At 45.3% G+C, this 27,840-nt stretch overlaps 1 protein-coding gene, 1 long non-coding RNA gene and 1 other non-coding gene across 6 annotated transcripts in view; 2 read left to right on the top strand and 1 right to left on the bottom strand.

Annotated features, from left to right (window-relative positions):
- Window positions 1-27,840, bottom strand: part of SLC7A8 (solute carrier family 7 member 8) — a 58,538-nt gene that overhangs the window by 19,219 nt on the left and 11,479 nt on the right. For 3 of the 4 annotated variants that reach the window (XM_033851339.2, XM_033851340.2, XM_073800650.1), the window contains exons 3-4: window positions 16,715-16,919; window positions 15,509-15,660 (exon numbers count right to left, since the gene is read on the bottom strand). In XM_033851339.2, coding sequence (XP_033707230.1) covers window positions 15,509-15,660; window positions 16,715-16,919 — 357 coding nt within the window. Of the gene's footprint in view, window positions 1-13,515; window positions 13,601-15,508; window positions 15,661-16,714; window positions 16,920-27,840 lie in introns of those variants that run through there. The other variant, XM_033851341.2, reaches the window with a different exon arrangement.
- LOC117311525 (U6 spliceosomal RNA) lies at window positions 312-418 on the top strand. Its single transcript, XR_004525720.1, has one exon. It is a non-coding gene; the product is annotated as a U6 spliceosomal RNA (small nuclear RNA).
- Window positions 6,869-11,521, top strand: LOC141277994 (uncharacterized). Its single transcript, XR_012330029.1, has 2 exons — window positions 6,869-7,294; window positions 10,868-11,521. It is a non-coding gene; the product is annotated as an uncharacterized lncRNA (long non-coding RNA).

Genomic DNA, 27,840 nt, shown 5'->3' with positions numbered 1-27,840 from the left:
TGATCCCTGGGGAGTCATGAAGCCTCTCCTTCACTTCTCCCTCTGACAATGACACCAGAACTCATGGGACCTGTGGTAGGCAGAATAATCGCCACCCCAAAGATGTCAACATCCTAATCCTGTGAATGTTACCTCACAAAAGGAAGTTCACAAATGTGATTAAGGATCTTCAGGTGGGGAGGTTATCCTGGATTATCTGAGCGGGCCCAGTGTCATCACAAGAATCCTTATAACAGGGAGACAGGAAGGTCAGAGTTACACAGGAAATGTGATGATGGAAAACAGAAGTCAGAAAAGAGAGAAAGATTTGAGCGCTCGCTTCAGCAGCGCATATACTAAAATTGGAATGATACAGAGAAGATTAACATGGCCCCTGCGCAAGGATGACACGCAAACTCGTGAAGCGTTCCATAAGTTTACAGAAAACAAATTTATGGTTACCACAGGGGAAGGGGAGGAAGACGGATAAATTAGGAGTTTGGGATTAACATATACACACTACTATATATAAAATAAACAATAAGGTCCTACTGTATAGCACAGGGAACTGTATTCAATACCTTTTTTACAATATCTTGTAATAAACTATAATGGAAAAGAATCAGAAAAAGTATCCACATAACTGAATCACTTTGCTATACACCAGAAACTAACACAACATTGTAAATGAACTATACTTCAATTAAAAAAGAGAGAGAGAGAGAGGGAGAGATTTGAAGATGCTATGCTGCTGGCTCTGAAGATGGAAACAGGGGCCATGAGCCTAAGAATATAGAGGGCCTCTAGAAGCTGGGAAATGCAAGGATACAAGCAAAGGAGAGCCTCCAGAAGGGACACAGCCTTGTTGACACCTTGAGTTTAGGACTTCTGACCTCCAGAACTGTAAGGTGATAAATCTGTGTAGTTTTTTTGTTTTTTAAAAATAAATTTATCCATTTATTTATTTATTTTTGGCTGCATTGGGTCTTCGTTGTTGAGCGTGGGCTTTCTCTAGTTGTGGCGAGCTGGGGCTACTCTTTGATGCAGCGGTGCACGGGCTTCTCATTGTGGTGGCTTCTCTTGTTGCAGACCACAGGCTCTAGGCACGCGGGCTTCAGTAGTTGTGGCACGCGGTCTCAGTAGTTGTGGCTCATGGGCTCTAGAGCGCAGGCTCAGTAGTTGCGGCTCACAGGCTTAGTTGTTCCATGGCATGTGGGATCTTCCCAGACCAGGGATCGAACCCATGTCTCCTGCATTGGCAGGCAGATTCTTAACCACTGCGCCACCGGGGAAGTCCCAATTTGTGTAGTTTTAAGCCATTATGTTTATGGTAATTTGTTACAACAGCAATAGGAAACAAATACAGGGCCAGACACCACACAGAAAGACCAGAAAGCAGGGGGCATACCCTTCAAGAGGAAAGTTTTTTAAAAGCAACCAGGCAGGGACTTCCCTGGTGGCGCAGTGACTGAGAATCTGCCTGCCAATGCAGGGTACATGGGTGCGAGCCCTGGTCCAGGAAGATCCCACATGCCACAAAGCAACTAAGCCCGTGTGCCACAACTACTGAGTCCACGTGCCACAACTACTGAAGCCCGCACGCCTAGAGCCTGTGCTCCGCAACAAGAGAAGCCACCGCAATGAGAAGCCTGCACACCGCAACGAAGAGTAGCCCCCGCTCGCTGCAACTAGAGAAAGCCCACGCGCAGCAACGAAGACCTAATGCAGCCAAAAATAAGTAAATAAATAAAATAAATTTATTTAAAAAAAAAATGGCAACCAGGGAGCACACACCGGGACCCCAAAGGAGTGTGTGTCACAGGCCTTGCAGGACACCAAGTGGAGGGAAGGAGGGAGGAGCTCTAAGAGCGGGCAGCGAAAGTGAGGTCACCAATGTGCTGACCTGGTTGGCGAATTTCCACATCACATGCACCACATGACAGCATCCCAGCTCTTCCACACACCCAGATCCTATGGCTAGAGAGTCAGTGCCTCCTATTCCTCCCCTCGGTAACTCAATACAGTAGTAAACAGGCATGCCCTAGGGTAACTGTAGCTGTGCCTTTCCTCTCAGAAAAATTCAGGGCAAAAGACTCCCCATACCCCTCCTTCAACTAATCCCAGCTTCTCCTCCTGTCTCCTCCATAGTCCATACAACTTCAGGCCCACGTATGCAACCCAGATGCACAGACACCCAGAGGCCCAAGAGTTACAAACCTCTTGCGAGGCAGGTGGAGTGCCGCAATGTTCACAGACACGAGTCCTTTGTTCTCTGCCCCCAGAGTTTTGTTGGTCTCCTAACTTTACAGACCAGAGGCTACAATCAAAGGTCATAAAAAGATATGATGATGGAAAGCCAAGAGATGAACAAACTCAGGAGTCCAGAGTCTGAGTTCATTCCTCCCAGCAGAGGGTAAAGAGTGACCCCACTGTGTGCAATCTTGTCGTGGATGACGCCCAGCGCTCTGCGGCTTCCCCAGGTGGAGTTCACCCCACGGAGTGGGAGAGGTGAGGCACACGAGCTCCAAGGATTACGAATATTGGAAGGGAAGAGTAGGAACAACATTTGGGGGGAAATTTTACCTTAAATTAATACATTAAAGACTATCGGTAGAAGAGGCAATTGAAAATCAGTCTCTAGTCCATTTTGAAACAGAACATCAGTGAGTCATTAGCATAAATAAATAAATCTTCCTTCAGAAAATTTTAAGGATGGATTAGGGGATTGTGGGGTTGGTCTTAAGTCCCTACAACCTTCACAGAACCAGGGCTGTGACTTTATCACTCTTTCCCTCACCTCTACCCAGCAACACCTGGCGGGTGGAGGACCACGTGGGTTTCTGGTGCCTTTTTCAAGTGCACAGCAAGCAAGTAGAGCTCAGAGCAGCTTGTATACGGAGTGAAGTGGTAACGGTGCAGGTGGGGTTGAGCAAATCGGAAGGATGGAAGCAGAGATGGCTCCCTCGGAGGGACCTGGCAGCCTGGGCGGACTAAGAATCAGACAACTTAGAACCTGAAGAACCCAATGGCCATGATGCCCTTCCCGGCATGGTCACTTACTCTCTGGACAAGCCAGTAAAACTCTTTGAACCTCCCCTCCCTCTCTGTAAAATGGAAGTGTGGTCCATTTTAATCCCACGAGGATGCTCTGTAACCTGTGTACCGCTGTATAAAATGTTAAGTGGTTATTTTTATTGTTCATACGCTAAGAAACTATAACTCGAAAAGAGGCCACGACTTGCTCAGGATAATGCTGACGACTGGCAGCAAAGCAGAGTGGATGGTAAAGGGGGCGATTTGGAGGGTCTCAGAGACGCCGTATCACACATCAGGACCTATCTTGCACTGTTGCATTGCTTCTCCCTTCTTGCTTCCTCCTCTATCCCTGACCCTTTGCTTCAATTTCTTACCTGTTTCAGCCTTTTTCTTGGGAGGGTACTCATCCACAAATTACCTGCTCTGGGGTCCTTCAACCCAAACTGTCTGAAAGTGTGGGCACAAAGGTGGATCAGGGGACTATGGGGCTGGTAAGCATAAGCCCGAGCCACTGAACCAGGAGCCCTGATGTTCAAGCTTGTCCCTGTGCCTTGGTCTCCACAAGAAAGTTGTACCACCCATTCTGCAGGATGGAATGCCCTACAGAAAGCAAGGAATGCTGTTGTTGCTGCGCCTGCTCTACCCATCAGGCCCAGAGAAGAATGAAACTTCCCTATTCTTCTGCAGCCAATAGTGCACACAGCCATTAACAACACTCTGCTGGCCAGGGTGATCTTGAGGTCCTGTATCTGCCTGGCACACAGTAGGTGCTAACGCTTACTGAATAGAGGATGGATAGATGAACAAATCTAGTCAGAAAATACCAAGTGTGCACAGGAGCCATTGTTCTTCCCTAGCGAGTAAATATCAGGGTTTTTACATCGTGGGACAGCCCCATGAAGTGGGGAGGGCAAGTACCGGTGATGCTAGACAGAGTTGGGGGCAGGGTACATATCATGGCTTCTTCTCCTTCCCCCGAGAGAGCTCACAAAGCACAGGCTATCCCTCAGTGACCACTGGATGACCGTCTTCAGGTCCTCCCTTGCTTCTGGACACAAGACTTTGGCTGAGTTGGGCTGGCAAAGGGTCGTTTTGTGTCTTCATCAGAGGGCCAATGAACACTTTCCCACGTGGGTCCCCAAACCAAACTCTTTCTTTTTGCCAAGCCAGCTTCTGCTCCATGAACCACACTGGTCTGGTCTGATGGGTGAAAGTCAGGAAGGGGCCATTTGGATAGGGGGCTGGATTGTTATTTATTTATTTTTGGTTGTGTTGGGTCTTTGTTGCTGGGCACGGGCTTTCTCTAGTTGCAGTGAGCAGGGGCTACTCTTTGTTGCAGTGCGCGGGCTTCTCATTGTGGTGGCTTCTCGTTGCGGAGCATGGGCTCTAGGAGCAGGGGCTTCAGTAGTTGTGGCATGCAGGCTCAGACGTTGTGGCTCACAGGCTCTAGAGCGCAGGCTCAGTAGTTGTAGTGCACGGGCTTAGTTGCTCTGCAGCATGTGGGATCTTCCCGGACCAGGGCTCAAACCCATTGGCAGGCGGATTTTTAACCACTGCACCACCAGGGAAGCCCAGGGGGCTGGACTGATTATTATAAAAACAATCAGTTATAAGAACTGATTGTTATAAGTGCTGATTAGAATGACCTGGTTGGGGCTCATTTGCAGACAGCTCTTGGTACTGGAGGGAGAGGTCTGCACCCTACTACCCAGAGGCACATTTCCAGCCTCATGGGCAGTCAGAGAGACCCAGAATCTCATCTTATATGTGAGTGAAGTAAGACCCCTGCTATTAGTGTCAAAGACAGGACTGCCCCCCTTGGGCCCCCTGCCCGCCCCCCCACCACCAATTCCCAGTTGCTTATTCTGCCACTACACCAGCCTTTCTTGTATCATATGCACATCACCCTTCTTTCCCTTCTCTCATTCCCACATCCTCTCTCTCCCTTGCTCCTGTCAGTGGTACCTATGGTCACTGCTGACAGTGCCACTAGGGGCTCTGAGTCTGTCACCTGAAGATGCTGGCCAGATTGCTTTCTGGGCAGCAGGAAGTAAGATGCCAGTGTGAAAAAGGGGAAGACTAGGATGGCTGCCCCTCAGGATCCAGGAGCGTTTTGCCCATCGCCCCCAGGGTTTTGGAAAATTATTTCCCACAAACAGACTTGCTTTTCTGCCTTGTGTCCCCTCCTCTGGTCCCTTAACAATGTCACCATCAGATTTCCCTCCAACTCCAGGAACTCCATTTGGATTTCTTGGTTGGTATTGCTGGCTCATTCCTAGAAGTAAACTGGAGGCAGATTGGAAAGGCTTGTTTTCCTTTAGCATTTCCAGAACCAGGGCTTTCTTTGTCTTTTCCGATAAGAGAAAACAGGCGTCAAAATGCCCAGACTTGCCAAAGTCCATAAAGACAGATGGTGAAGAGGAGAGGAAAAGAGTGAGCATGAGAGACAACACGGGGGAGGAAGGAAAAGGAGGAATAATACACACCATTACGAGTGAGAGAGAGCGAGCTTGAGAGGAGCATAATAGAGAGAGAAGGCCAGGACAGAAAAAAGAAAGATGGAATGTATTAAAGCAGATAGCTGCTGAAAGGGAAGCTAGTGATGCCACTTGGTAGAAATCAGAACACCCTGTTCCCCTCCAGAGCTTCAAAATAAGCACCTTTCCGGGATGGAGTTTTCCCCAGCCCTCTGAAGCAGCCATAAATTTCACAAGGGTCACGGGCCAGCCAGAAGCGCTGGTTTATTAGTCTCCCCTTTTGCTGGGGCATGCACTTCTCCGCCCTCTGCCTTGCTCTGGCCAGCTCCCCCTGACTCCCTCCCTCTAGACCTGGAGCAAAAGGGGCGAGGTGATGCCCCTCCGACCAGTCCTCACCCAGCAGCGGGTGAGCTGGCTGCCTGCCTCGGCGGGTGTGGCAGCACTTGGCTCTGTGATAGGCTGGAGCCGGCTCCTTAGAAGGAACTGGGCACGTGTTTCTAATTGTGGAAAAGCTGCTTCCCTTAGCCTGCCTAACCTCAGCCGGTTCCAGATCTAGGAGGTAACCATTGCCGGCTGCCAGAAGGCACTGATAGGCAAAGAAAACACCGGAGCCCCATCTGAGTTCTAAGGCACACAATCCTGAGACTTGGATAAGGTTCCAGTTCTGCCCACACAGGCCAGCCTGAGCTATCTTTCCTCCTCATAGACCTCTGAGAGCCTGGGAGACATTTTTCACGTGGGACCAGGAGCCGAGTTATAAAGTCTCAAGTCTCTGCCTACCCACAACAAAGGCTGGTATTATTGCATGAGTAAATAACTTGACTGGTGAAAGACAAGAAAATCAAAACAAAGCAACAGCAAAGTCAAAGCAGCTCTTCCCTATAAACTAAGCCCTGATTCCAGCTCCTGTATGGTACACAGTGGGGCTTTGAAACAGATCTTACCTACCACACTACAGCAAGTTTTCCCTTCTCCAGCCCTTTTCATCTTGAAGCACTGGCAATATTTTAGAAATCTAAGAAGCGCCTCTAAGGAGAGATGTGCTGAACCTTTGGAAGGGCCTCTCTCCTTCAAGGACAAACAAGCAGCGGAGGAGGGGTGCACAGATGCTCTGCAGCTTCTGGACATCCTGATTCATACAGCTCGACCTGGACACTTCCAGCTAAGCGCCTGCCCATGCTGCTCCACCCCCTTCCCTTCCTGGCTCCCTCTTACCCTTCCTTCTTATCCTGATCCCTCCCTGCCAGTTGTTGGACCTGAAGTTTCTGCTGAATCACCATCCAGTACTTAGTTCAGCCAAGAAGCCCGAACACCCAGCTCAGCAATTTCCAAGAGCTGAGTAATTCTTCAGCATTAGCTAAACATGGCTCCTGAGCTGGGGTGGGGGAGAAGAGAAAAACGGAAGACACAGGGAAAGCAGGGGAGACAGGACACAGCATGCTGTGCTACCTGGGGGAGTCCCCTTTAGTTCCTACTCATTACTTTTCAAGCCCAGGCCGAAAAAATTCCAGCTATCTCATGCCCCAATTCTCAGGGCCAAGAACAGTAACGAGCACATCATGGCCCTTGATAAATGTTTGCTGCATGAACAAAGTGCTGTGATTCTCATTTATATAAGGCTTCCCCGGGGTCCCAATCCCCTTCTGTTCCAGAACAGGCTTTTGAACAGCATCCTGGGGTAACCACCCTGAGGAAGACTTCCAACCAAAGACCTGCTCAGCATCTCAGGGATTTGGAGAGGACGTGGAAGGCAGAAATAGAGAGAAAACATTATTAACTGCTCACTACAAATGCTGGAGACAGTTAAGTAGAAACGTATTTCATTTGAAACTTAGTTAATTTTGATTTGTAGATCAGCTAGATTTCTCTCTCCTAGTAGTCAATCAGTCGACATGGCCGGCTGATTCTACTTCTAATCCTTTCTTGTTTTTGTCACCTTGTAACTTCGTTTTTATTTTGGGCCACCACCTCTTTGGCCTGGAAAAATGCTTAGCCTGCTGACTCGTCTCCCTGCTTCAAGTGTCACGGTCTTCTTCACTCAAATGTAAACCTAATCATGTTACTCCTCTGCACAAACTCCTTTGGTGGTTCCTTGGATGAAGTCTGCTCTTCTCTGCATGATATGCAGACTCCTTTACGATCTGGCTCCTACTCACCTCTTTTGCCTTATCTCCCGTCTCTCTCCTAGGCCTCACCCACACAAAAGTACTTGCTTTTCTCCAACGAGTCATTTCTTTCTTGACTCCAAGTCTTGCCTATGCTCTTCCCTCTACCTGGCTGTTCTACTGTATGCCCACCTGGAGACTGCCTACTTACCTTTCCAGACTCAGCTCAATCTGGGAACCTTCCCTAGCACTCCTGTCCCAACTCTGAAGCACCTTTCTCTGTGTGGTACATTCTTTTGTCATCACATTATATTGTGATTATTTGTTTGTACACCCATCTTTTCACTAGCCTTTAATCTCTTTCGAGACTCTATAAATAATGCCTCACCTTGACTCAATGTAGGAGCTCAGTATGGTAATTAACTGATGGATTTGCAGTTTCTTTTTTCCTTGGATATCCATTTAAACAGGTGACCCTGATTTGGTCCATCTGCCAGAAACCCAATTGAGTGGATTTTGTATAACTGTACCCAATTCATGGCTGAAATTTTGAAATGGGACTATGGGGTCGCTGTGCCTGTTTGCGTGTTTGTATATGTCTATATACATGTGTTATAGATGTGTGGTATTTTCTACCTCCAAGCGGTATTGCCAAAATTAACTTGTAAAAGAGCTCCATTTAGTTGGCTTAAAGAAAATTAAGCAGAGGGACTTCTCTGGTGGCGCGGTGGTTAAGAATCCGCCTGCCAATGCAGGGGACACGGGTTTGATCCCTCATCTGGGAAGATCCCACATGCTGTGGGGCAACTAAGCCCATGCGCCACAACTACTAAGCCTGTGCTCTAGAGCCCACGAGCCATAACTACGGAAGCCTGTGCGCCCTAGAGCCTGTGCGCCACAACTACTGAGCCCACATGCCACAACTACTGAAGCCCATGCACTCTAGGGCCTGCGTGCCACAACTACTGAGCCCACGTGCTGCAACTACTGAAGCCCGCACGCCTAGGAGCTGAGTTCCGCAACAAGGGAAGCCACCACAATGAGAAGCCCGCACACCGCAACAAAGAGTAGCCCCCGCTTGCCACAACTAGAGAAAGCCCACACGCAGCAACGAACACCCAACGCAGCCAAAAATAAATTAATTAATTAATTAAAAAAAAGAAAAGAAAAATAGCTTGGTATGATGGTTGACTTTGTCTAATGTCTCAGGAAGTTTTCATGGGTAATCTAAACATTAATTGTTGGAAACAAGTAAATTAAATAAATGTAAATGGGATAACAGTTTTTAGGTGAACTCTTTAATAATTATTATGTTTTATGGTATGTCCACTTAAAAATGGTTTCTCAAAATCTTTTAGTAATTTAAAACTTCGGAGTTTTGCTAAGTTAAATGATGGGGATTCACTGAATGTCTAGATCACTTCCAAATAAGATAAAATACTGAAACCTTAACTGCTAAAGAAGTCTAAGTTTACCTACTTCTGTCTTATTACAGAAAAACTAAAGACATTTATATGTATTAAAAACATGTCATGTACCACACTGGAAAAAAAGCATTATGTTATGAGGAAATGTATGGTTTAGAAATTATGATATGCATTCATAAGTTTGCCAATCAAAAAAATACTGGTATGACAGTTTACAACTGCTTAACAAAGACAAAACAATTATCTTTTTTCTCCCTACCTGATGTCTCTAAAATTTGGAAACTCAGTGAGTATTCTTATTTTCATGGCAATATAGTTATTTGTATAAGTTCAGTACGAATCTGTTCTCCTTATAACATGATACAATTAGAAATATTGGTTATGGGACTTCCCTGGTAGTCCAGTGTGTAAGACCCCGAGCTCCCAACACAGGGGGACTGCATTCGATTCCTGGTTGGGGAACTAGACCCCACATGCATGCCGCAACTAAGAGTCCACATGCTGCAACTAAGGAGTCCACATGCTGTAACTAAGAAGTCCGCATGCCGCAACAAAGATCCCACGTGCTGCAACTAAGACCCAGCACAGCCAAAATAAATAAATATTTTTTTAAAAAAGAAATATTGATTATATTATCAGGGCTTTGACTGGATTGTCATATTTGAGAGAGACATACATAGAATTAGATGTGACCAGACAGCTTTAAAGAACTAAGGTTGACTTCATGGAGCCATAAAGCCCCTTGGAAAAACAACCTGGTACCTTGCCTTCAGGGTTCCCACCAGCTTTACCAGGTGAGTAAGGAAAGTTCCTTCCTTGCAGGCACAAGAACCTCAAGATAATTTTGGAAACCTCAAGGAGAGAAAAATTCACCCAAATTCATAGGTATTACAGGTGAATCTAATGTCATGTCCTCGGTGTGGCTTCCTGGCCTCGAGAGGCAATTAAAAGTTCAATCTGGGGCTTCCCTGGTGGCGCAGTGGTTGAGAGTCCGCCTGCCGATGCAGGGGACATGGATTCGTGCCCCGGTCCGGGAGGATCCCACATGCCGCGGAGCGGCTGGGCCCGTGAGCCATGGCCGCTGAGCCTGCGTCTCCGGAGCCTGTGCTCCGCAATGGGAGAGGCCACAACAGTGAGAGGCCCGCGTACAGCAAAAAAAAAAAAAAAAAAAAAAAAAAAAAAGTTCAATCTGGCAAATTCCTTATGAACAGTTCCAGCAAAGCATATTTTAAAAGGCCTGGACTTATGTAAATAATCAGGCCAAGTTTAATACAATTAAATTTATTTTACAAACAAATGAGTCTTAATTTGGCCATCTTTGGTAAAGATAAAGGTGATTTTAGAGAGAGAAAAAAAATTATGTTTCAATAGAAACTATAATACACGCTTATGGATATTAGATTCTAATTCTGTTAATCATCTTTGAGGTTTTGTTTTTCTACCTGTAAACTGGACTGGACCCTGAATTCTTCTATTTTCCTCAAATAGTTGGCTACAGCTCTCCAAGCCTACATTTTCAATTTTTCTCTCACTTTTGACTTGAAATTATTGAGAACTAAAGCTGTCCTTTTCTTGAAGTCCTACAAACTGTAACTGAACAACCTGATATAAACTTAAGCAAGATCAGCACAATAACCCACGTTTAGACAATCTTTGTGCCTATTGCTTTGTAAGCCACTCAGGAAGTTTACCTGAACACCAGATGACATCACAAGAGATTTCAAACCACAAAAGATGCTTTGAGCCTAGCATCTAGAAATCTCAGCTGGCAACTCTCAGGACTCAGACACTGGGTTTATAATTTGCTTCACCCATTAACCTCTATTTTTCTTTGTCTCCACAGAAATGCCTCTTATTAAATACCTGGTTGCTTATACCCTGTGGGCTTAACTTTGAGTGCCCACCTGCATCACCACCTCCTGAAATGAGTAACTGAAGTGACCTATTGTCAGGACGAAGAGACTCGTTCGACGAGATATAAAGCAATCTATCAACTCAACTTTTTGACTGTGACAATGCTAGAAGAAGTTTCGAAGGCAAGACTGGAGGGGACCAAGATGTGCCTCCCCAAAATGTCTCTGGCATGCAGATTAGTTCAAGTTGAAAACAATCGAGGCCCAAAAGACTCAGGAAGAAATTTTGCCCCTCCCCTCAGCTGCCTAAAAAGAATTTAGATAGAGGACCTGTTCCTGGAGTAGTGCTATCACCAGAGATATCGGCAAAATGTGGGCTGGGTGGTGGGGAGATTAAAGATTAGAGTCCACTCTCTGTCCCATTGTCTCCACAGGGCTCAGCAAACAGTTTTTACCAAACATTTGCTTTTCATTTGCATGTCCATTACCTTCCTCCCTTCGAAGTCCCAACATTCTCTTTTGTCTTTAGCTGAAGGTGGTATTTAAGGTGAGGGTTTTGACTATTTTGGCGAGTTACTCAGTTTTTCTGGGTCTCTTCTAGGTATAGTTGTTATTAAACTTTTGTTTGATTTTTTTCTTGTTAATCTGTCTCACGTCAATTTAATTCTTAGACCAGCCAGAAGAACCTAGAAGGGTAGAGAAAAATTTCTTCCTTCTCAACAATACGTACGAGGCTGATGAGACACGCACAGCACTCTTTGGGGACCAGGGGAGGGCAAGAAGACAACACTGTCCAGGTACCTGTGGTGATAGGCTTAGTGCATGGGAATGAGATGTTTGGGCCTCGAGAATATGAAACCTCAAAGGAAAATGAACTGAGAGTAAGGGATTTAGAAGTTAGGAAGGACTGCTGAACTCTCTGATGTCAAGGGATTAATTTGTAAGAGATCTGCAAAACAACACACACAGGTATCTACCAAATCATCATGCATCATACACCTGGAAATTTCCTGAAGAGGAACTGCAAAGCAACTCAGGGTTAAAAGCAATACCTACAGTGAAATCCTTAACCTTCCAAATCACTCAAGGAAGGAGGAGAAATCTGAAGCCCTGGAAAACTAGCCTCTTCAGAATCATAGCAGAGAGATAGAAAACAAGATAAGAAGCATTTTTTTTTTTTTTTTTTTTTTTTGCTTGTGAAATGCATGCAGGGTACTCCTTTCTCCTCAGGGCAAGAAAGGAGAAGGAGCTTCTTTTGTACAAGGCATTCTGGAAGAGGGGGACTTGAATGAGAAGAAAAGATTCTAATTCAGATGCTGGATGTGACCCCAGCCCCCAAAGAGAGGAAGGAGGTCGGGAGCTGCCCGAGTGAAAGGTGGCCCAGTCCCCAAGAGAGGGGGGACAAACAGAAGGAAAACCCATAGTTAGGGAGCAGGATATACAAATGGGGGACCCCAGAACAGCTGGCACTCCTTCTGTGTCACTGGGACCACTTTGTTTATAACTAGAAACTCAGGTAGTAGCCACAAGATGTGGCTAAAGGATAAAAGTGCAAGCTGCAGAAATAACTTGTCAAAATGTACGTCTAAATACCCAGATGTGTGCGCTGAGAGATGCATTTTACTTAGAATTATTAGGATACCTATCCACTGTTACAAGGGCTCCTGGGCAGGGGAGAGGGGTAAAGATAAGAGGAAGCTTTCCTGGTCAACTGTCTTTATATATTACTTGACTCTTACTTAGAGAATATAGTCACTTACTTATGAAATAAGAAAGGAAGGAAGGAAAGAAGGAAGGAAGGGAGGGAGGGAGGGAGAGAGGAAGGGAGGGGGAGGGGGGAGAGAGAGAGAGAGAGAGAGAAAGAAAAGAGAAATACCCAAGCAAATCACAAAAGGAAGGTACCAAAACCAAGTTCTAATCCCTCTCATTCCCCTGCTTCCTAACTCCCTCCTCCCACTAACATACTTGCTCTGGAGAAGGGAGAAAGGCTTTTCATTTAATTAAAATATAAAAGACTTTCTTTTTTTACCGCCTGGTGGCTAGGGATATTTTGCTGACTCAGCAGTGAATAATCAGCTTTGACCTAAATAATAGAATAACTCAAAGTGGCAGCTGCAGTTGCATAAGCTGGAGCCAAATCTGCAGTTCCTTCTCTCTCGCTCTCCTCCCCGCTTCACTCCCTTCAGGCTATGAGAAGGCAAGCCAGTTACAGCAGGTTCTTTCTGCCTCTCCACCCGCATCCGGACATTCCCACCATCACTTCTCATCTGATCTTTTCCAAAACTCTAGAGGGTCTTTGCGCAAGGAGTCACCTACCTAGGCTTGGCGGGTTTGGGGAATGCAAAGGAAGCCGTGGGGTCTTGCCCGGGGAACTCTCCCCTGTGGCCTGGTTTCTCTCCTAGGGGAGGACTGAACAGCCTCAGGGTTCTTGATTTATAGCTGGAGGGTGAGGGTGGCCTGTCGTCTGAGATACTTTAGCAGCATCAGCAGGAAAAAGGAAACTGTGTCTGTGGGCATGAGATGCTGAAACAGCAGTGGCCTGCACTCTGTGGTCCCCCTTCCCACCCCCATTAACCTATCTGATGGCAGAAACAGCCACTCCTCCTGCATTCCCATGCCCCCTTCCCCCTCCTCTCACCTCCTGCAGCTCCAGATCCAGCCAGCAAGCAAGGACCAAGTGACTATCCTCGTGACTACCCTCGGTGACTACACGACAGGATCACGAGGTGCCCAATGCTGTGCTAAGAATACTCTCGTCTTGGGCAATCCTTGCCACGGCACGTACAGCACACGCGAGATCTCAGCCTCATCTCACGAGAGGTGGGCCGGTGACCTGGCCAAGCACTGGCTGCACTTAGAAAGTGGTGCAGAGATGCAGGCTCGGGAAGCCCAGTTCTGGAGCCCACATCCCTCTGCCTCCAGATCCACGAGCAGGCCCAACCGGCACAAGGAGTACGCTCCGAACAAGTATATTGGTTCCACAGTGCCACTTACCTAGATGATGGGGTCTTATCCGGGGCTGCACACCACTGCCAATGAGGGCACACACCCCTCAGGTCCCACCCCAGCTCCTGGGTGGGCGAGTGACCCCTCCCTCCCCTTCCCACCAGCAGAACAGAAGGAAGTGTCAAGACCTGGGACAGAGTGTGACCAGGATGGTCACTGCCCTCAGCTAGGTGGATGTGTGTTGGAAGGTGTGGGAAGGCAGGGACTGAGCTGACTCTAGAAGTGGAGCCTCTGAAAAAGTCCAAATATTTACTTTAGAAATTAGTTTTTGGCTAAAAGGTACAACATACCCCAATCCATTGAGATCCCTGATTATCAGAGATTAAGTGTTGAGACTTCCTAGAAATACAGGTTGCCAAACTTCTCCATAAAGCCTCTCTAACCTATTCCAGCTCACAGATCTCTTCCCCTTTTCGGAATTTTTACTGCAATTGAATCCTAACCATGAAATCTGTCTATATGGCTTTTCTGCCTAGTTAGACAGAAAACTCATCAAGGGCGGGGACCATGGACATGCTGCTATTTGTGTTCTCCCAACTCACATCTTTACACTCTCCTCCCAGAGAGTTTTGTTTTTGTTTTTTTCTGTTTTTTTTTTTTTTTTTGCGGTACGCGGGCCTCTCACTGTTGTGGCCTCTCCCGTTGCAGAGCACAGGCTCCCGACGTGCAGGCTCAGCAGCCATGGCTCACGGGTCCAGCCGCTCCGTGGCATGTGGGATCTTCCCGGACCGGGGCACGAACCCGTGTCCCCTGCATCGGCAGGCAGACTCTCAACCACTGCGCCACCAGGGAAGCCCTCCCAGAGAGTTTTAAGATGTGAGCTGGCAGGTTGAGAGGCCAGAAAAGTCTTCCCACGAGAGGTAGGGAGTCTCCAGCGTGGTGTGTGCGCTGGAAAGAGAAGGAATCACCTTGGCTAATTCACTTTCCTGGCTCCGTTTCCTTTTCTGCTCTAGGAAAATTGTAAGACTGGCCCAGCTTGCCTTATGGATTTGTTGTGAGGCTCGGGTCGGATGATACAAGTGAAACTACTTTATATGATGTAAAGAACCCTCCCAGTGAAAATTACTGTGCCTGTGAACAGCTATCGATACTTAAGTTTCGGGGCTTCCCTGGTGGCGCAGTGGTTGAGAATCTGCCTGCTAATGCAGGGGACACAGGTTCGAGCCCTGGTCCGGGAAGACCCCACATGCTGCGGAGCAACTGGGCCCGTGAGCCACAATTACTGAGCCTGCGCGTCTGGAGCCTGTGCTCCGCAACAGGAGAGGCCGCAACAGTGAGAGGCCCGAGCACCGTGATGAAGAGTGGTCCCTGCTCGCCGCAACTAGAGAAAGCCCTCGCACAGAAACGAAGACCCAACACAGCAAAAATAAATAAGTAAATTAATAAACTCCTACCCCCAACATCTTCTTAAAAAAAAAACACTTAAGTTTCTTCTTTTTTTTTTTTTTAAACACCGGATAATTATTATGTCGAATCCATTTGTCCACAGCATGCAAATTGGAAACTGAAAAGTAACAAGGAAGAAAAAAAAGGTGGGGAGGAAAGAAAGAGGGAGAGGAAGGAGAACCAGAGATGAGGAAGGCTAGAAGACGCCATCCTGGGAGCAAGGCCCAGGTGGCACTTACATAAGCAGATGGCAGCCAGGAGGCGAAGGCCAGACTCTGGGGGGAAGCAGGTGGGGAAGAGCGGCTGCAGCACATAGTTGGAGAAGGTGAGGGCGATGACAGCCTGGTTGGTGGGGTAGATCACCAGCACAGCAATCCATAGCCTCAGGAACCTGGTGGGGGAATGGGACAGCACTTGAGCCAAGACATCAAAAAAGACCCCGCTCCCATCGCCTGGCAGGGCAGGGATTCAGAAGCCATCAGGGAAGCCCGGGCAAGTCACCGGGCAGTGTTAGGAGAGGCAGGTGGGCTAAAGGGGTGCGGTTCCTTTTTGTTTTCAGGGATGCTAAGGAACCCAGCCACTGCTCAAAGGAGACACCTAGCCCTCTGCAAGGACGGTAAATTGGTTTAACGATGAGCTGTTTCAACTAGTACTGACTCGTCTTGGTGTTCTTTCTCTCTCCCTGCTCCTTTCATCATTTCATCATCTCTTCTCTACCACTCTAGCCCCCAGCATCCACTGGTGGAAAAGAAAATTTGCAACCCCGGAATCTTCACAGTCAGGGCATGCTAAAGGCGTGGCCACTTAAGCAAATGCCAAGGGGAGGCATCGCTGGGGGTTTGTCCTCCACGCCCTTGGGCCCCTTGGTGAGGTTTGAGCTCTTCAGTAACAGGGCTGCAAGGGCTGAGGATATTCAAGATCAGGGTCTGGAATCAGGGATACCGTTATCCTTGGTAACGTGAAAAGTACCCCGTACCTTAGTGGTCACTCTCATTTGTCAGGATAAAAGGGCTTTGTTTTTGTGATGCGCTTTCCCCGCGCATCTCCAGTCAGAGTTGTCACTTAGTTCTACTTGTTCTCACTCATAGAATCTTGCCCACTAAGGTCAACAGAGATTAAGGGAATTCCCTGGCAGTCCAGTGGTTAGGACTCCATGCTTTCACTGCCAAGGGCCCAGGTTCGATCCCTGGTCTGGGAACTAAGATCCCACAAGCTTCATGGCGCAGCAAAAAAAAAGAAAAACAGAAAACAAAAAACCCTAAACAGAGATTAAAACGACAGCCTGGTTCCTCTGCCACTCTCAGGGGCATCAAGGGGACACAGGCTGAACTGGCAACCATGACTTAGAGGCAAAAGAGGAATCCCAAGCTCTAGCGCTCTTCAGCGTGCTGGAAAGCCCTGGCCTTGGCTTCTGGGACCGCTCGGTCCCCTGCACATCCTCTTACCCAGCCAGTCCTCCGAAGATGTCCTTGACGTAGGAGTAGTCACCTCCAGATTTGGGGATGGTGACCCCGAGCTCAGCATAGCACAGGGCTCCCACAGCTGTGATGAGGCCTGTTATGATCCACACGATGAGAGCGAGGCCCACGGAGCCGGCATTCTCCAGCACACCTTTGGGTGAGACGAAGATTCCGGAGCCAATGATGTTCCCTGCAAGAGGCACCAAGGGTACCAGGGGAGATGGCACAGTCAGTACAGTTGGCAGGACCAGCACCTGCAGGGGTGCTCTCACCTTTGATCTGATGCAGTGCCTTGGGGATGCGCTAATCCCCTCCAGGCAGGTGTGTCTAGCAATAATTCTCCTTAGAAGGAGGGGAAAGAGGAGCAGACACTGGACATGTAGAGACCAGGAACTTGGTCGGGTACTTTACATGCATCATTTAATCCTCAGGACAAGCCTATAGAGTCAGATACCACCTCTCCCATTTTACAGAGGAGGAAACTCAGTCTCAGAGATACCAAGTGCGTCGCCGAAGGCCACACAGTATTAAGTGGTGGTGCAGATTGAACTGACTGGGCTGAACGTAGTCCAGCCAAGGTGGTGACAAAGGCCTTACTTAAGGCTGGCTGGAAATGGAAGGGCTGGAAAAAATGGGCTGTTCTGAGACCGGCTGCCAGTAAGAAAACTTTAAAAATGAGCTGAAGGGTAATGCCTTTGGACAGATTGTGGTCACACCCTGTGTCTGGGGTCTTCAAGACCCATGAGTATGGACAGCACTCCTGGAGGCTGGCCTCTACCCCAGACACACGGCCCCACCCTTGGTGCGGAGCATGAAATAGCCCTATCAGAAGCCCTGGTAGTTTGGAAGTGGTTTGTCGGGGTGCAATATGTGCAAAGCCTCAGCACCATATTCTTCCAAAGGTCTCTCCCCTCCATTGTCCCATGTGCCCCTCACAACCACCTCATGGAATCAGGAGGAGGAGGAAGTACAGGCATTTCTCTCTATTTTACAAACACAGAGACTAAGACACAGAGGGGTTAAGTGGCTTTCTCCAAATTCCACAGCTACTGGTAGGTAAAACTGGATCTAGAAGTTGGTCTCCTGTTGCTTAATCCAAGGGCTCTTTCCACTAATCCACTTCTGTTCTGTGTGCAAGGGGATGGTCTGCTCCTGAGAGGTGACGCTGGCCCCAGGGACTGAATGTTGGCTACTAGGATGTGTGTGTCGGGCGGGGGAGGAGCAGAAGTGTGGAGGCAGCTCCTGACATGTTCCTTCCTAAGCTTTCCTTTGTTCACTTCTTATGAGTCCAGGGATAGGTGTTTTGAAAGCTCCCTCTTCGTGCCCCACCCTGCCAAACTAATGAGGGCCTGGGGGAAGAAGCAGAGACTAAATAGATCCAGGTGGAAATACAGAGCTGGGGGCCAACTGAGGCCAGTTGGATTTGACAGTGTTCTGAGAACACCTCAAACTCCCACCATCTCTCTTTAGTGGTTTGGGGACCTCCCTGGCAGTCCAGTGGTTAGGACTCTGAGCTTCCACTGTAGGGGGCTCGGGTTCGATCCCTGGTCAGGGAACTAAGATCCTGCATGCTGCACGGCATGGCCAAAAAAAAAGAATGCCCTCTCTCCAGTGGTTTGGAACAAGTTCTGGGCTGAGTAAGATGCAGAGTATACGATTTTATGCTCGAATTTCAAAAACTGACTTTCGGATCTCAACTACAACTCAACCTCAATCCAGTCCTGAAACTTTCACTTCTAAACCAAAATTCAGTCAAAGGGGAAGAGAAGAGAATATTCACATCCTAAAAGCAGTAATATTTCATTCTTTCGGGACGTAGAATATGCTGCCCCTTTTCAAACTAAAAAATTGCTGCGTGAGATGAGTAATGAGAGAGGGAAGGGCCCAGGAGGATCAAAAGAACAGCCAAGCGGTGAGACTGAAGTACAAAATCGGAGGGCCTGGGGCTACAGCTAGATTCCGATGGGAAGGAGGCACATTTATTTCTCCAACAGGCCTTCTTTCCCCTAGTGCTAACTCTATCCCAATAGAACAGGGCTGCATATAGAAGTGAAGCTAAAAGAAACAATCCCTCACGTTCAAGTCTGTGATCTAAACATCAGGCAAAGAGAGACAGAAAAATGAGATCCCAGGTGCTACCAGTTCTTAAAGGCTTTTCCTTTTTTTGGTATTTTTATTTAAAGTCCTAGGCTTGGAATGAGAGGACACCTTTCAGCCCTCCTCTGTCCTCAACCTGTCCCCATGTGTGCTGTGCATGGATGTTGGGTCAGTGGGGACTAAAAGGGCCTCCTGGTAGCATCCCAGGACTCAGGACACAGTCACCCTGTCAACGGACCCTTCATCTGCCACACTAAACGTGAGATGGGATTGCTGATAGTGCTGAAAGGTAATAGTAAACTCCTTGCCTGGCAGGAATTTATCAGAAGAGTCATCTGTAGGGCATTTTAAAGCCAGACGAGAAGGGGGCAATAGAAGCTTATAAAACTAGCTCAAGGGGTTAGAAAAACAATCAATATGGGAGAAAAACAAGGTTTTGGCTTTGGTCTTTAAGGTGCCGAAAGGGTGGTGGGGAGATAGCTAGGCAGTTCTCAGAACCAGGAATGGCTGCTGCCACAGGGAAAAGGGCGGTGAATGTACTGAAAAGATTCCATCTTCTCAGGAATGAGGAGTGTCAAAGTTCCACTAAGGTTCTTAAGAAAACACCGCAGTGGAGACGAGTGAGCACTTCAGTTCTCCCGCTTTCGTTCTGACATTTCCACATGTGCCCCTCCCCATCACCCCAGGTGGAGGGTGGGAGGTGCAAGACCAACAGCCCTTTTCGAGGGTCTGACTACTTCCTGTCTCCACTGATTCTTGGATAATGTGTCCTTCCATGGAGCTGCCGTAGTAGATGGTGAGGGCTGGCACTGGGACAAGAGTTCTCGTTTTATAAAACTTGAGCTCTCCCCAACAACAATCTTCATTTTGACCAATTAAAATGACGAAGATAAAAGTGGAAAAAAAAATTGAATTATGCTAACCAAAACTGAGCACTACGGGATGGGAAGGAGAGGAATGCCTTGCCCTGATTCTAGGAAGCCGCTACCTAGAAAACCAGAATCAGATGTCTCCTCCCCCTTAGCAGCCTCTAGAATTTCTACAGGGGGAGGAATGTCACTCAGAGCACAGCTATGTACTGGAGCCCAAAGAATATTCACATTACATTTACTTAAAAGTGATGCTGGGACTTCCCTGGTGGCGCAGTGGTTAAGAACCCTCCTGCCAATGCAGGGAACACGGGATCGAGCCCTGGTCTGGGAAGATCCCACATGCTGCGGAGCAACTAAGCTTGTGTACCACAACTACTGAGCCCCCATGCCACAACTACTGAAGCCCATGCACCTAGAGTCCATGCTCCGCAATAAGAGAAGCTACTACAGTGAGAAGCCCGCGCACCACAACAAAGAGTAGCCCTTGCTCACCTCAACTAGAGAAAGCCCGTGTGCAGCAACAAAGAGCCAACACAGCCAAAAATAAATAAATAAACAAACAAATAAATAAATTAGACTACAATTCTGCAGCCTGTGGAAGGAAAACCACATTCACAGAAAGACAGACAAAATGAAAAGGCAGAGGACTTTGTACCAGATGAAGGAACAAGATAAAACCCCAGAAAAACAACTAAATGAAGTGGAGATAGGCAACCTTCCAGAAAAAGAATTCAGAATAATGACAGTGAAGATGATCCAGGACCTCGGAAAAAGAACAGAGGCAAAGATCGAGAAGACGCAAGATATGCTTAACAAAGACCTGGAAAAATTAAAGAACAAACACCTAGAAGAATTAAATAACAAACAGACATGAACAATACAATAACTGAAATGAAAAATACACTAGAAGGAATCAATAGCAGAATAACTGAGGCAGAAGAACGGATAAGTGACCTGGAAGACAGAATGGTGGAATTCACTGCCATGGAACAGAATAAAGAAAAAAGAATGAAAAGAAATGAAGATAGCCTAAGAGACCTCTGGGACAATATTAAACATAACAACATTCACCTTATAGGGGTCCCAGAAGGAGAAGAGAGAGAGAAAGGACCCAAGGAAATATTTGAAGAGATTATAGTTGAAAACTTCCCTAACATGGGAAGGGAAATAGCCACCCAAGTCCAGGAAGTGCAGAGAATCCCAGGCAGGATAAACCCAAGGAGAAACATGCTGAGACACATAGTAATCAAACTGACAAAGATTAAAGACAAAGAAAAATTACTGAAAGCAACAAGGGAAAAATGACAAATAACATACAAGGGAACTCCCATAAGGTTAACAGCTGATTTCTCAGCAGAAACTCTATAAGAAAGAAGGGAGTGGCACAATATATTTAAAGTGATGAAAGGGAAGAACCTACAACCAAGATTACTCTACCCGGCAAGGATCTCTTTCAGATTCGATATAGAAATCAAAAGCTTTACGGACAAGCAAAAGCCAGAGAATTCAGCACTGCCAGACCAGCTCTATAACAAATGCTAAAGGAACTTCTCTAAGTGGGAAACACAAGAGAAGAAAAGGACCTACAGAAACAAACCCATAACAATAAAGAAAATGGTAATAGGAACATACATATCGATAATTACCTAAAACATGAATGGATTAAATGCTCCAACCAAAAGACACAGGCTTGCTGAATGGATACAGGAACAAGACCCATATATATGCTGTCTACAAGAGACCCACTTCAGACCTAGGGACACATACAGACTGAAAGTGAGGGGATGGAAAAAGATATTCCATGCAAATGGAAGTCAAAAGAAAGCTGGAGTAGCAATACTCATATCAGATAAAATAGACTTTAAAATAAAGAATGTTGGGGCTTCCCTGGTGGCGCAGTGGTTGAGAGTCCGCCTGCCGATGCAGGGGACACGGGTTCGTGCCCCGGTCCGGGAAGATCCCACATGAAAAAAAAAAAAAAAAAAAAAAAAAAAAAAAAAAAAAAATAAAGAATGTTACAAGAGACAAGGAAGGACACTACTTAATGATCAAGGGATCAATCCAAGAAGAATATATAACAATGATAAATATATACGTACCCAACATAGGAGCACCTCAATACATAAGGCAAATGCTAACAGCTATAAAAGAGGAAATCGAGAGTAACACAATAATAGTGGAGGACTTTAACACCTCACTTACACCAATGGACAGATCATCCAGACAGAAAATTAATAAGGAAACACAAGCTTTAAATTACACAATAGACCAGATAGATTTAATTGATATTTATAGGACATTCCATCCAAAAACAGCAGATTATACTTTCTTCTCAAGTGCACACGGAACATTCTCCAGGATAGATCACATCTTGGGTCACAAATTAAGCCTCGGTAAATTTAAGAAAACTGAAATCATATCGAGCATCTTTCCTGACCACAACGCTATGAGATTAGAAATCAATTACAGGGAAAAAAACGTAAAAAACACAAACACATGGAGGCTAAATAATACATTACTAAATAACCAAGAGATCACTGAAGAAATCAAAGAGGAAATCAAAAAATACCTAGAGACAAATGACAATGAAAATATGATGATCCAAAACCTATGGGATGCAGCAAAAGCAGTTCTAAGAGGGAAGTTTATAGCAATACAAGCCTACCTCAAGAAACAAGAAAAATCTCAGATAAACAATCTAAACTTACACCTAAAAGAAGTAGAGATAGAAGAACAAACAAAGCCCAAAGTTAGTAGAAGGAAAGAAATCATACAGATCAGAGAAGAAATAAATGAAACAAAGAAAACAATAGCCAAGATCAATAAAACTAAAAGCTGGTTCTTTGAGAAGATAAATAAAATTGATAAACCTTTAGCCAGACTCATCAAGAAAAAGGGGGAGAGGACACAAATCAATAAAATTAGAAATGAAAAAGGAGAAGTTACAACAGACATTTCAGGAATACAAAGCATCCTAAGAGACTACTACAAGCAACGCTATGCCAATAAAATGGACAACCTGGAAGAAATGGACAAATTCTTAGAAAGGTATAACCTTCCAAGACTGAACTAGGAAGAAATAGAAAATATGAACAGACTAATCACAAGTAATGAAATTAAAACTGTGATTAAAAATCTTCCAACAAACAAAAGTCCAGGAACAGATGGCTTCACAGGGGAATTTTCTCAAACATTTAGAGAAGAGCTAACACCCATCCTTCTCAAACTCTTCCAAAAAATTGCAGAGGAGACTTCCCTGGTGGCACAGTGGTTAAAAATCTGCCTGCCAATGCAGGGGACATGGGTTCGAGCCTTGGTCCGGGAAGATCCCACATGCCATGGAGCAACTAAGCCCGTGTGCCACAACTGCCGAGCCTGTGCTCTAGAGCCCGCGAGCCACAAGTACTGAAGCCCGTGTGCCTAGAGCCCATGCACTGAAACAAGAGAAGCCACCGCAACGAGAAGCCCACTCACCACAACGAAGAATAGCCCCTGCTCACCGCACTAGAGAAAGCGTGCACGCAGCAATGAAGACCCAATGCAGCCAAATCAAAAAAAAAAAAAAAAACTGCAGAGGAAGGAACACTCCCAAACTCATTCTATGAGGCCACCATCACCCTCATACAAAAACCAGACAAAGACAGTACAAAAAAAGAAAATTACAGACCCATATCACTGATGAACATAGATGCAAAAATCCTCAAAAAAATACTAGCAAACAGAATCCAACAACAAATTAAAGGATCATACACCATGATCAAGTGGGATTTATCCCAGGGATGCAAGGATTCTTCAATATATGCAAATCAATCAATGTGATACACCATATTAATAAATTGAAGAATAAAAACCATATGATCATCTCAATAGATGCAGAAAAAGTGTTTGACAAAATTCAACACCCATTTATGACAAAAACTCTCCAGAAAGTGGGCATAGAGGGAACCTACCTCAACATAATAAAGGCCACATACGACAAACCCACAGCAAACATTGTTCTTAATGGTGAAAAACTGAAACCATTTCCTCTAACATCAGGAACATGACAAGGATGTCCACTCTTGCCAGTATTATTCAACACAGTTTTGGAAGTCCTAGCCATGGCAATCAGAGAAGCAACAGAGGAATACAAATTGGAAAAGAAGAAGTAAAACTGTCACTGTTTGCAGATGACATGACACTACACATAGAGAATCCTAAAGATGCCACCAGAAAACTACCAGAGCTCATCAATGAATTCGGTAAAGTTGCAGGATACAAAATTAATGCACAGAAATCTCTTGCATTCCTACAAACTAACAACAAAAGATCAGAAAGAGAAATTAATGAAACAATCCCATTCACCATTGCAACAAAAAGAATAAAATACCTAGGAATAAACCTACCTAAGGAGGTCAAAGACCTGTACTCAGAAAACTATAAGACACTGATGAAAGAAATCAAAGATGACACAAACAGATGGAGAGATATACCATGTTCTTGGATTGGAAGAATCAATATTGTGAAAATGACTATACTACCCAAAGCAATCTACAGATTCAATGCAATCCCTATCAAATTACCACTGGCATTTTTTACAGAACTAGAACAAAAAATCTTAAAATTTGTATGGAGACACAAAAGATCCCGAATAGCCAAAGCAATCTTGAGAGAAAAAAAACAGAGCTGGAGGAACCAGACTCCCTGGCTTCGGACTATACTACCAAGCTACAGTAATCAAGACAATATGGTACTGGCACAAAAACAGAAATATAGATCAATGAAACAGGATAGAAAGCCCAGAGATAAACCCACGCACCTACAGTCAACTAATCTATGAGAAAGGAGGCAAAGATATATAATGGAGAAAAGACAGTCTCTTCAGTAAGTGGTGCTGGGAAAACTGGACAGCTACATGTAAAAGAATGAAATTAGAACATTCCCTAACACCATACACAAAAATAAACTCAAAATGGATTAGAGACCTAAATGTAAGACCAGACACTACAAAACTCTTAGAGGAAAACATAGGAAGAACACTCTTTGACATAAATCACAGCAAGATTTTTTTGATTCACCTTCTAGAGTAATGGAAATAAAAACAAAAATAAACAAATGGGACCTAATGAAACTTAAAAGCTTTTGCAAAGCAAAGGAAACTACAAACAAGACAAAAGGACAACCCTCAGAATCGGAGAAAATATTTGCAAATGAATCAATGGACAAAGGATTAATCTCCAAAATATATAAACAGCTCATGCAGCTCAATATCAAAAAAACAAACCCAATCCAAAATGGGCAGAAGACCTAAATAGACATTTCTCCAAAGAAGATGTACAGATGAACAAGAAGCACATGAAAAACTGCTCAACATCACTAATTATTAGAGAAATGCAAATCAAAACTACAATGAGGTATCACCTCACACCAGTTAGAATGGGCATCATCAGAAAATCTACAAACAACAAATGCTGATGAGGGTGTGGAGAAAAGGGAACCCTCTTGCACTGTTGGTGGGAATGTAAATTGATACAGCCACTATGGAGAACAGTATGGAGGTTCATTAAAAAACTAAAATTAGAATTACCATATGACTCAGCAATCCCACTACTGGGCATATACCCAGAGAAAACCATAATTCAAAAAGACACATGTGTCATGAATAACCTAGGGGTAAGACGGGAATAAAGACACAGACCTATTAGAGAATGGATTTGAGGATATGGGGAGGGGGAAGGGTAAGCTGTGACAAAGCGAGAGACAGGCATCGACATATATGCACTACCAAACGTAAAATAGATAGCTAGTGGGAAGCAGCCGCATAGCACAGGGAGATCAGCTCGGTGGTTTGTGACCACCTAGAGGGGTGGGGTAGGGAGGGTGGGAGGGAGGGAGACGCAAGAGGGAAGAGCTATGGGAACATATGTATACGTATATGTATAACTGATTCACTTTCTTATAAAGCAGAAACTAACACACCATTGTAAAGCAATTATACTCCAATAAAGATGTTAAAAATATATATATTATTTGACCAAATTGCAGGCAAATGCAAAAAAAAAAAAAAAGACACATGCACCCCAATGTTCATTGCAGCACTATTTACCATAGCCAGGTCATGGAAGCAACCTAAATGCCCATCGACAGACAAATGGATAAAGAAGATGTGGTATATATATATACAATGGAATATTAGCCATAGAAAGGAACAAAATTGGGTCATTTGGGGGCTTCCCTGGTGGCACAGTGGTTGAGAATCTGCCTGCTAATGCAGGGGACACGGGTTCGAGCCCTGGTCTGGGAAGATCCCACATGCCGCGGAGCAACTAGGCCCATGAGCCACAACTACTGAGCCTGCGTGTCTGGAGCCTGTGCCCCACAACAAGAGAGGCCGTGATAGTGACAGGCCCGCGCACCGCGATGAAGAGTGGCCCCCGCTTGCCACAACTAGAGAAAGCCCTTGCACAGAAACGAAGACCCAACACGGCAAAAATAAATTAATTAATTGATAAACTCCTACCCCCAACATCTAAAAAAAAAAAAAAAAAAAATTGGGTCATTTGTAGAGACGTGGATGGATCTAGAGACTGTCATACAGAGTGAAGTAAGTCAGAAAGAGAAAAACAAATATCATATATTAACGCATATATGTGGAACTTAGAAAAATGGTACAGATGAACCGGTTTGCAGGGCAGAAATAGAGACACAGATGTAGAGAACAAATGTATGGACACCAAGCGGGGAAAATGGGGGGGGGGGCGGTGGGTGGAGTGGTGGGATGAATTGGGAGATTGGGGTTGACATATATACACTAATATGTATAAAATAGATAACTAATAAGAACCTGCTGTATAAAAAATAAATAAAATTAAATTAATAAAAAAATAAATAAAAATAAATTTTTAAAAAGTGGTGCCTATTATATACAATCTTTAGTGTAATTATTTGATTAATATATATCTACCCCACTAAGACTGCAAGCTCTGTGAAAGCAGAAACTGTATTGCTTACCTGTGAAATGTCACATAGTAAACACTCTATAAATATTTACCAAATAAATGATGTCTGATGTCAATCTAGAACTGATCTCCACAGAGCAATTTAATATACCTGTTTATCTGGAGCCTCCAAAAGCTTTGAAATATGTCAAGTGTCTACTGTAGGCAAATGAGTAAAGCAACCTACTCATTTCACTGCTGAGTAGACTGGCTACTATTACCATCTCTAATTTATGGGGAAAGAAAGTGGGGCAACTATTATTCTCATTTTTCCAAATGGAGAAAATGAGGGAGATATTATTATTCCTATTTTACAGATGAAGAAACTGAGACCCAGAGAGGTTAGTTATTTGCCTAAATCACAGGGTAAGTTAGTAGTAACTGGATTAGAACCTAAATCTTCTGTCACAGCCTTAAGCTTTTCCCTGAAAATTGTCTATTTTACATGCTCCACCCTATAGTCAATGAGAATGGTTCACAGAAGATGCTTATTAAAGAACTGGAACACAGATCTGATTCTTTCCTTCTATTGCAATACCACGTTCAATGATAATTTACAAAATGTTCATGTCCATTACCTTACGTGATTCTCACAGCTACTTTCTTGGGTGCACAGGTCAGGCACTATCATCCCTATTTACCTTTGCAAAGACTGAGCTTCAGAGAGGCGAAGAGCCTTGATCAAAGTCACATACTGCATAGGTAGCAAGGCCTGGACTAGAGGCATGACCTTGGACTCCTGGTCCAAGGGTTCCTCCTACTCCAAGCTGCCTCTCCTCTAGAAATTACACAACACACACCTTAACTGCAGGGCTTTTAAACTTTACACTGTCCAAATGAGGGTTATCTGGAGTGGCTTTGAAAGAGGAAAACTGGGGGCTTCCCTGGTGGTGCAGTGGTTAAGAATCCACCTGCCAATGCAGAGGACACAGGTTTGAGCCCTGGTCTGGGAAGCTCCCACGTGCTGCGGAGGCCGCGCACCCCAACTACTGAAGCCCGCTAACGTAGAGCCCATGCTCTGCAACAAGAGAAGCCACCGCAATGGGAAGCACATGCACCGCAAAGAAGAGTAGCCCCCGCTCACCACAACTAGAGAAAGCCCACGTGCAGCAACGAAGACCCAACAGAGCCAGAAATAAATAAATTAAATAAATAAATTTATAAA

This window comes from Tursiops truncatus, chromosome 2 (genome assembly GCF_011762595.2).
Source record: "Tursiops truncatus isolate mTurTru1 chromosome 2, mTurTru1.mat.Y, whole genome shotgun sequence".
NCBI classification, from domain to species: domain Eukaryota; kingdom Metazoa; phylum Chordata; class Mammalia; order Artiodactyla; family Delphinidae; genus Tursiops; species Tursiops truncatus.
The sequence above is the reverse complement of the archived record's forward strand: the minus strand, read 5'-3'. Positions and strand labels throughout refer to the sequence as shown.